This window comes from Gorilla gorilla, chromosome 4, assembly GCF_029281585.2.
Source record: "Gorilla gorilla gorilla isolate KB3781 chromosome 4, NHGRI_mGorGor1-v2.1_pri, whole genome shotgun sequence".
Taxonomy (NCBI): domain Eukaryota; kingdom Metazoa; phylum Chordata; class Mammalia; order Primates; family Hominidae; genus Gorilla; species Gorilla gorilla.
The window spans coordinates 43,359,722-43,368,146 of record NC_073228.2 but is presented as its reverse complement, the minus strand read 5'-3'; the positions used below and the strand labels follow the sequence as shown (position 1 = coordinate 43,368,146).

Below are 8,425 nucleotides of genomic sequence, written 5' to 3'. Positions count from 1 at the left end.
GATCAACTAACTTACTCTCTTAGTTTCAATTTCTTTAGGTTATAAACTGCTCACTCAATTGTGGGTTTTGTCATTATGGGAGGGGGAACTGGCAGGGAAGGAGCCAGCTGTGGGGAGAAGAGAGTTAGGTGAGTCCTGAGTGTTTTTGTGGATTACTGTGCCCACCCCAAGACAAATGACTTGGCAATATCAGTGGTTGGCTGAAGATGTGAGTGTGTCATCCCCAGCCTGCTTCTGTACTGGACCCAGAGCCCCTGTGCACACACATGCCTGCTGTGGCATTGATCCCACACTTGGCAAGGCAGAGCTTCTGAGAGGGTGCAGGAAAGGGAATAAGGAAGCCAGGGGCCCAGAGAAAAAGGTGCAATTATTATTATTATTATTATTATTTGTCATAGAGTCTCACTCTGTCACATAGGCTGGAGTGCAATGGCATAATCTCAGCTCACTGCAACCTCCACCTCCCAGGTTCGAACAATTCTTGTGCTTCAGCCTCTTGAGTAGCTGGAATTACAGGTGTAAGCCACCATGCCCAGCTAATTGTTGTATTTTCAGTAGAGACAGGTTTCACTATGTTGGCCAGGCTGATCTCAAACTCTTGGCCTCAAGTTATCTGCCCACTTCAGCCTCCCAAAGTGCTGGGATTACAGCCATGAGCCACTATGCCTGGCCCGTTTTTATTTTTTTAAGGCCCAGAGCTTTTGCCTTAAGGATGAGTTAGTTTAAAAAAGAAAAATTGTTATAATCACAGTTAACTTTCACCCAGTTTCCTTTTTTAAAAAAATTTTATTGTATAAATAGAGACAGGGTCTTGCTACATTGCCCAGGCTGGTCTGGAACTCCTGTGCTCAAGGAATCGTCCTGCCTCGGCCTCCCGAAATTCCAGAATTACAGGCTGAGCCATCACGCCTGGCCTCGCCCAGTAGATGTTTCAAAGTAGATGTTTTGTAAAATATTTTACAATATTTACAAATTTTAAATAATAGTAACATTAACAATATTATTTTTGCTTATGCCAGGACTCCATCCCATTGGAGACAAACATTAAGCCTTATGGCAGACCTTACAGCGGGTGCTAGTTCCCACTCCCAAGCCTCTCCCCCGCCTAGGTCCTGCAGGTCCCGCGTGCTGCGAAACATTTTCTTTGTCCCTTTCTGCCCAGGGCGGCTGCCGGTCTCTTCAGGAACCGCGAGTAGGTGCTCCCGCCAGGTGGTATCGGTGAAAGCCTGCTGCTCACCCTTCCCTTGTTTCCCAAAACTTCTGAAGGCTCCCAAATTCCTGGGAGACCCTCTCCCAGGGCCTCCTGATGCAGCTACCATACTGAGCGATCCGTCGGTAACGCCCTGGGCCCACCGATCAGTTAGTTTACCTTATTAGAGAGAAAAGCACTCTTGGAGGTAGTAAGATGGGCCGGTCCTTGATCTGAGAAATGGGCGCTCAACATCGCTGTTCTCTCTGCAAAGGTGGGGACCAGAATCCAGCTTGCCTGAGCTTGCAAGCAGGCATCGGCCTAAAGGTTTCAGCCTCCCAGTGGCGCTCTGTTTGCACGCCTTAGGCTAGGAAAGGAAGGACGGGAGCACAGCACTGGGTGCCCCCCTCCCTGTAGAGTCTGGGGCGGGGCTCAGTGAGAAGGCCTGCGGTTGGTGGCTCCCCACCTCATAGCTGCAAGTAGCGGCGAAAGCTGGAGTGTCTCCTCCCAGCAGCCTCCTCGCCTCCCCGCAAACCTCCGAATCTCCCTGGACCTCCTGGTTGCTGTGGCCCTTCCTCCCCTGATTGGCTTCCTCCCTCTTTCCCAAGGCCAGAGAAGTCCTCTCTTCCCCTCACTTTCCTCCCTCTTCCCATAAAACGTTTAGGAAAATGGGGGCGGGGGCGGTGGAGACCACCAGCCTGGAACTTCAAGTTCAATGGCAAAGTCCCTGACCCTCCCCCCAGGCTGGGCGCCAGCATTATTCTAGCGGCGATTAAACTCTTTTGCTGCCCCCTGTGCCCCTCCCAGTTCGGGGGCAGTTTAGGGGAGGAGAGAAGGTAATGGTGGAATTCTTTCCTTCACTCTCCCCCGACCACTTCGTCCCCTCCCCCTCATCCCCTCTACACAGAACTAACTGGTAGGGAGAGAGGAAGAAAGGCTGGCATCGGTTCCCCATTGGATGTTTTAAATCTGTCTCAGGCCCAGACCAGTGCCTGGGGGGAGGGGCGGGGTGTCCTGCTTTTGGGCTAGAGGCTCGGGGCCGCTCCAGAGCTTTCTCCCCTCTTCCCTGGAGAGCGACTGTTCGGGAGGGTGAGAATGGTATAAATTTCAAAAACAACGAAACCTTCTTTTGCCCCCTCCGCAGCAGTCGCCTCCGGGCTTTATTGCAAGTTTACGGTAACGAGTTCATCTATTTAATTCGCGGTTGCAGCTCGGGGATTTCTATTAGACAGGACGGGTTGGGGCTGGGGGGCACAGGGTCTCCCCTGAAGGAAACCCAATTAGAGTGCAGCACCTAGCACCTTCAATATAACTTTAATGAAGGGGAGGAGGGGAGTTGCAGGGAAGAGAAGTTTGCTCTAGGTTGGGGAAGGAAAGCTGGAGCTGCTCCCGAGAACTGGGGAGCCTGGATGAGGCTTTTTCCTGCTTCGAGGGCTTTCCAGCTTCCGGCCCGGGAACTACTATTTGGAGTAGGGATCGCCTGCAGGGAAGGCGGGGCGGATTCTCGGCTGGCGGCGGCCTCGCAGGGTCCCCAGAAGCGCTCGCCAGCCGGAGTAAAACCCGAAAGATGGAGCCTCAGGTTCTCGCTCTGCGTTGCGGGTGCTGGCACCGAGATTCAAAAAGAGCTTCCGGAGGTAGTTTCTACGCATTGCGCCACTACTCCCTTATTCGGCTTCTGGAGGCCTAATAAAATCCACTTGCTTTGGAGTTAGAAATTATTTCGGGCCTGGAGCCCGCGTAGACGCGACCCTGTGATCCCGTTTCGTAGCTTGCTGAGAGATTCGCTGCGGGAGTTTGGCTCTGAGGGAGGGGAACGGTCTGGAGGGCAGCTCAGAGTACAATTGCTCCTTGTTAGTGAAAAGGCGCCCTGCTTATTTTCCGGAGTATATGTGTGTGCCTCTGCGTTTATTCGTCTGTGAGATCGTTGTCTGGATTCACCTATTGTGACATTGTGTTCACACGATTGTCCGAATGGTAAGCAAAACATTTCCTCCTGTAGCTTAACATAGCCCTTATTTAAAAATAAATATCTGCAGGCGAATATAGGTTTGTAGATTTTGTTGTGATTTAAACACAAATAAGTGAGAGATTTCAATGTGGTCGTCCAGGGATAGGTGGGAGACTAAAATTGGGAAGGGATTCCCAATGAAAGGGTTTAATACAAAACGAAATTAAATATTTTTTGCACAGGTTCCATACAAGTAAATACGAAAAAAAGTGGGGGGGTCCACACCACTAATTGTTATGGCGAGGAAGATAAATATAGTACTGAAGAAGACATGGACAGAAGGCGGATGGCTCTGCGGCCTGGCTCCCTCAGACAGACCGCCTTCTTCTTCCATTCGAGATCGCTCGTACCGAACCTCCTTGCCTTCTTCCTGGGTCTCTCGAGGGCTGGACCAATACATCTGCCGATGTCCTGGCCGAATGGCAGGCGACATCGGGTCCTGGACCCCCACACGCAGCTCAGTACCCACGAGGCCCCAGGCCGCTGGAAGCCTGTAGCTCCGCGGCGGATGAAAGCCTGCCCGCAGGTTCTCCTGGAGTGGTGAGCCTCTGTCGGAAGGGGGCGCCCTTGTCTTTTTAATGGTCCTAACACACCAGTGGAATAAATCTCTAAGATTCCACATCTTTTGTTTGCTCTGAATTTATTGCGAGTGAAAAACAGAGAAAATCCTCAAGTTTAAGTTTCTGATAGCAGAGTGTGGGAGTTAGAGCATGGGGAGTCCAGAGGTCCCAGACCCCCAAAAGTCTCTACCAAGGCCATCTCCGTTAGTGGCGGTGGCAGTCCCTCTTGTGGCCTTTTTCCTCTCTCCAAGGGGGCACCCCGCACCATGCCGCTCCCCCTCATCTATCTTGCCCCCTCCCCACAGGCCCATCTGCGCTGAACTCTCGCCAGTTCCGAAGTCGGCGAGGGAGCGGGTTTACTTGCCCGATTGTTGGTGGGTTTGAGCTTATAGAGGCAGAGGAGTAAGAACCTGCGATATTGAAAGCTACCCACATGGGGCTTCCTTGAAGGAGGACGTGGAAGGCAGAAAGTGACCTCCTCTGAACGGCGCATGTAACCGAGGACCTTAAGCTGGACCACGGGGCTTGGACGATTTTTTAAATCAGGAAATCGACCTCCTCCTCGTCCTCTTCCCCCGAACCCCCAGTCCGCATGCACTCACACTCTTTGGCCTTTTCCCTCAGTCCCGGGCTCCTCTTTAGTAAATAGATTTGTAGGTGTCTAAGTCACGTCCCACCCTCACTCCTTCCCAGGAGAGGAGACAGGGCTAGGATCCCACCAGACCGCGGACCATAAACACTCGAATCCCTTGGCTGCGGCGGCCGCCGCGGGGTTTCTTGGAGAGCTGGCTCCGGGAGGGAAATGTCCTCGAGGTAGTGGCGGCCGCGGCCCACCACCAACTGCTCGCCACCGACCCACTACTCGCCACCGACCCGCTGCTCGGAGCTTCGGTTCTGCGGGTTCTCCAGACTTCAGGCCTGTGCGCTCAATCGTGGAGAATGCGCCGGCAGGCCCCCCACCCCCAGCCTAAGGTGCAGGAAGGACCAGCACGAACCCGCTGGCTTTGCTGCGCGGCCAGGAGATGAGTCCCACCGGGCACTGAGCCCAGGTACAGGACATCAGAGAATTAACACAGAGGCAGAGGCCCTCATGTCCCTCTCAGAGTCCCGGCTCTGCAAAGAGCCCGTCTGTCTCCAGCTTCCAGAATTCTGCACTGTGAATCTGTCTACGTGGACCGGGAAAACAGGGTTGGCACCACTCTGCCACTCCGTTTGTGCCTGGGAAGGGCTAAGTATGCAAGGCTACAAATATTTACTTCACTGGGATCCCAAATGCTCAACAAACCATGACCTGCTTTGGTCAGAACCACCAGAAATATTAAAGGAAGACTCAGAGAGTTTGGGGGAGGAAATTAATGGTGAATTACCCAGGCACTTTCTCAAACCTCTTTTTCTCTGGAAGGAAGGACTGACTAGGGGCAGCCTGCTGGCTTCATTTTCACACGACAGAAAAATCATCGTATTAAGGATGGGTGCTTCCAAGACCAGTGGGCACACCCTATGGGGTGGACAAGGAGGGAGGAAGAGACAACCTCTACAATTGTCCACCTGCCCAGCTGTCAGCTGAGAAAAATGCTAAACGGACATCACAGCCACACAAGCGAATCTGCCCGTTCCCCTCTCCTCAGTCTTCCTGCTGTTACCAGGGTGGGAGGTGTAATGGAAGGGGGTCTGAGAGAAAGCTTCCCTGCAAAGGGATCGCCTTCCAAATTTATTCATAATCAGCTCAATTCATGAAAGCGGTTTCTAAAGTGCTCTACAGAGCTCTAGATAGAAAATATGAGGCTAACGATCATGGCAGCTAGTACTGGTTATCGTGATTATTGCTGTCAGGATGAATGATTATGACTGGGCCAGGTTCTTTGGGAACCCTGGTGGAGTGGGCTGTCACATGGGGCTTCCCTCTCCCTGCACATACTGGGTACCCAGGCCGCTCCTGAGGAACAGTCCAGCAGCCAGTGGCCTGGGAAGGGTGTTGTCTCTAGGGGCCCCTCAGCAGAGTCCTTGGCCCCAGCCTGGGCTTGGCAGGTTCCTGGTCTCCCCAGGACACCCCCACTTTCGCTCCTCCCACCCAGGCAAGGAGATCTCTTAAGGGGTAGCGCTGTTCTTCACCTTGGCGAGAACCTTCTTCTCTTTGACCCGGCGGTTCTGAAACCAGATGGTAATCTGGCGCTCCGAGAGGCTGGTGGCTGCCGAGATCTTGCGCCTCTTGTCCTTGGTGATGAACTTGTTAGCCGCATACTCCCGCTCCAGCTCCCGCAACTGCCCCTTGCTGTAAGGAATGCGTTTCTTGCGGCCGCGACGAAAGGCGCAGGCGTCAGGAGGGTGCTGCCCGCTGGAGTCTGCGCGGCGTGAAAGGGAGGGAGGAAAAGGCACGGTCAGATACCCACCCATGCAGACCCAGGCCTTGCAAGCCCCAAGCTAAGTCATCTCACAGGTGCACACAGGCCACCCTACAGGCGCACGTGCAATCCTGTTCCTCCAAAGCATACCAGGACAGCACCCTGGCTTCCGGCTTGTTCTCTCACCACCGCTCAGCCTTGGCTCCTGAAGGCCACCCTCACCGATCACTGCTCTCACACCCGCGAATCTGCAAACATACCCACACACCACACACAGTCAGGCCTTTGCCCACCATCACATACGTCCAGTCTTCATGCATTTCCAGACTCTTGGCCACTCTTTTAGATTCTACAGGCAAATTCTGGAAACACGTTTCTGCCCCCACTCCCAATACATGCGCATACACACACACACACACACACACACACACACACACACACATATTAACCCATCCCAGTGCACACACATATGTCACGGCTGCAGGAAACCTAAATTTTTCTTTGGAAATTGGAAAACTCATCTAATAGAAAGTGAGAGGTTGTATTCTCTACAGTACATCCAATACCTTTTTACCCATCTCCCACCCCCACTCCCCACGCACCGAATTGAGAGTTATTTAGCCTTTGTGTAGAATTAGTTTGGAATTGTGCTGGGTAGGGACACCCTGATCCCCACTCAACAGCAAAGAGATCTAAACCTCTCAGACATGTTGAAAGGCTGGTCCCAGGGCCTCCTGGAGAAGTGAGGTGGCCTTCAGGCTTCAGATAGCACCCAGCTTAGGCCCCTCACACTGACCTCCATCCAGGCCCTCCAGCTACCCAGACCTCCTTCAGAGTCCTAATAACCAAGGGAGGAGCACCAAGCTCATCCTTACCAGCTCCAAGTCTCCCTCCTCCTCCTCCCAGGGAAATGCCAGTGGACCCACAACCCCAGGCTCAGAGACAAGGGGATCCAAGGTAATAGAGGTTACCTGCAAATGCTGCCTTCCAGAAGGGACCTGGTGGGTTCTGTTCTCCCTGGCAACACATCTGGCTGTTCCAGCCACCAGCGAGAGCCCAGGACTGGTAACTGTCCACAGGCAACAGGGAGTCATGTCGTGGTTCTCCGGGAGCACCCAGAGTCTGCACCACAGACACGTCCAGGTAACTGGCCATAGGCTGGTAGGTTCCCGGATATCCCGGATAGAAGGCAAACTCAGTGGGGCGGCTGGGGTACTCTTCCCCGGCCGTGGGAGTCTCCGCGGGGTACGCGGCCAGGGTGGCTGCCTGGGCACAGGGTTTCAGCGAGCTCCGAGACACTCGGCAGGAGTAGTACCCGCCTCCAAAGTAGCCATAAGGCACGGGAGCTGGGGACGTCCCCTGGGGCACCCCAGGGCATGGGTGGCATTGCTTTGGCGGCTCCGCCGAGCCTGGCAGATCCAAGGGGGCATAGTTGACAGCAGGCATCAGCGTAGGCGCCGCTGGGTGGCTGGTCAGAGGGGAGTGGGCGACCAGATTCCGCCCCCCTCCCGCTCCCAGCAAGCCTTCGATATCCTTGGCTCCATCCAAGGTGGCATAATTGCCGGGCTCCATGGAGCCGAGGGTCGGCTCATGAGGTGCGGGGGCGGGGAATCTAGGGGGCACCCAGCTCGCTCTCCCCACCCAGGCCGGGGGAATCCAAAGCGTTTTAAATCGCTCCCAGCTCGCAAGTCGCCTGCATTCGCTCAGCACGGCCGTCTTGACGCAAGAGACGCAGGGGCCCGGGCACGCGCGCTGATTGGCTGCGGCCTGGGGGAGAGAAGCTAATAAAATCCTAAAGGCAGAAACTGCGAAAATACTTTACCCCAGCTTATTCTCTCTCTCTCTCTCTCTCGCTCTCTCTCTCTCGCTCGCTCTCTCTCTCGCTCTCTCGCTCTTTCTCTTCTCTCTCTTCTCCCTCTCTCTCTTCTTTTCCCTTTCCACTCCTCTCTCTCTCATTCCACTTAAAAACAACAAGAGAGAAAAGGAAGGAGGTGTCCTTTCGCTGCTTTCCAGTTTGCAGAGTCCCATTTACACGTCCGGGGGGAGGGGAGGCGTGGTGGGCGGAGGGAGAGGGGACGAGGAGCCGGGCCCCACCTCCGTCTCCTCCTCTCCCTCCCTAGCTTTCTGTCTCCTGCGCTTTGGCAGGTTTAACGAGAGAATAAAAAGCTCTCCCTATAAAGTGTCCATCTCCTGGGGGGGGAAGGGGAGTCGGGGGTGGGGCTGGGAGGCCGCTCCCGGCCTCAGAGGAGAACCCGGGAATGCGCCTGTGTAAGAGGAGGCTGGGAAACGGGGGTTAATAGGTATTTCTGGCAGCCCCTGGCTTTGG

The 8,425-nt window shown here is 54.3% G+C and overlaps 3 protein-coding genes across 4 annotated transcripts; 1 reads left to right on the top strand and 2 right to left on the bottom strand.

Moving 5' to 3' along the window:
• Nucleotides 1-808: 808 nt before the first annotated feature.
• PRAC1 (PRAC1 small nuclear protein) lies at nt 809-1,706 on the bottom strand. Its single transcript, XM_004041400.5, has 2 exons — nt 1,370-1,706; nt 809-947 (listed from the first exon to the last, which is right to left on the bottom strand). The coding sequence occupies exons 1-2, from the start codon at nt 1,442-1,444 to the stop codon at nt 849-851; spliced, it is 174 nt and encodes a 57-aa protein (XP_004041448.1). The 5' UTR covers nt 1,445-1,706; the 3' UTR covers nt 809-848.
• An 836-nt stretch (nt 1,707-2,542) lies between these two features.
• Nucleotides 2,543-3,839, top strand: PRAC2 (PRAC2 small nuclear protein). Of its 2 annotated transcripts, none has more exons than XM_004041402.3 (2): nt 2,543-2,823; nt 3,380-3,839. In XM_004041402.3, the coding sequence occupies exons 1-2, from the start codon at nt 2,757-2,759 to the stop codon at nt 3,739-3,741; spliced, it is 429 nt and encodes a 142-aa protein (XP_004041450.1). In that variant the 5' UTR covers nt 2,543-2,756; the 3' UTR covers nt 3,742-3,839. The 2 variants fall into 2 exon arrangements, with proteins under 2 accessions (XP_004041450.1, XP_063562358.1); XM_063706288.1 differs by having other exon boundaries at nt 2,709-3,163.
• HOXB13 (homeobox B13) lies at nt 3,821-8,147 on the bottom strand. The gene is made up of 2 exons (XM_004041401.5): nt 7,071-8,147; nt 3,821-6,099 (listed from the first exon to the last, which is right to left on the bottom strand). The coding sequence occupies exons 1-2, from the start codon at nt 7,669-7,671 to the stop codon at nt 5,846-5,848; spliced, it is 855 nt and encodes a 284-aa protein (XP_004041449.1). The 5' UTR covers nt 7,672-8,147; the 3' UTR covers nt 3,821-5,845.
• Nucleotides 8,148-8,425: the final 278 nt, after the last annotated feature.

What these genes read in the sequence shown, in the direction of transcription:
- PRAC1 (XM_004041400.5), bottom strand. Translation starts at nt 1,444, where the DNA reads ATGTTGAGCGCCCATTTCTCAGATCAAGGACCGGCCCATCTTACTACC. An exon ending in GTGCTTTTCTCTCTAATAAG is followed by an intron (nt 948 to 1,369) that starts GTAAACTAACTG and finishes AAAATATTTTAC; the next exon opens with AAAACATCTACTTTGAAACA.
- PRAC2 (XM_004041402.3), top strand. Translation starts at nt 2,757, where the DNA reads ATGGAGCCTCAGGTTCTCGCTCTGCGTTGCGGGTGCTGGCACCGAGAT. An exon ending in TTCAAAAAGAGCTTCCGGAG is followed by an intron (nt 2,824 to 3,379) that starts GTAGTTTCTACG and finishes TTTTTTGCACAG; the next exon opens with GTTCCATACAAGTAAATACG.
- HOXB13 (XM_004041401.5), bottom strand. Translation starts at nt 7,671, where the DNA reads ATGGAGCCCGGCAATTATGCCACCTTGGATGGAGCCAAGGATATCGAA. An exon ending in CTGGAAGGCAGCATTTGCAG is followed by an intron (nt 6,100 to 7,070) that starts GTAACCTCTATT and finishes CACGCCGCGCAG; the next exon opens with ACTCCAGCGGGCAGCACCCT.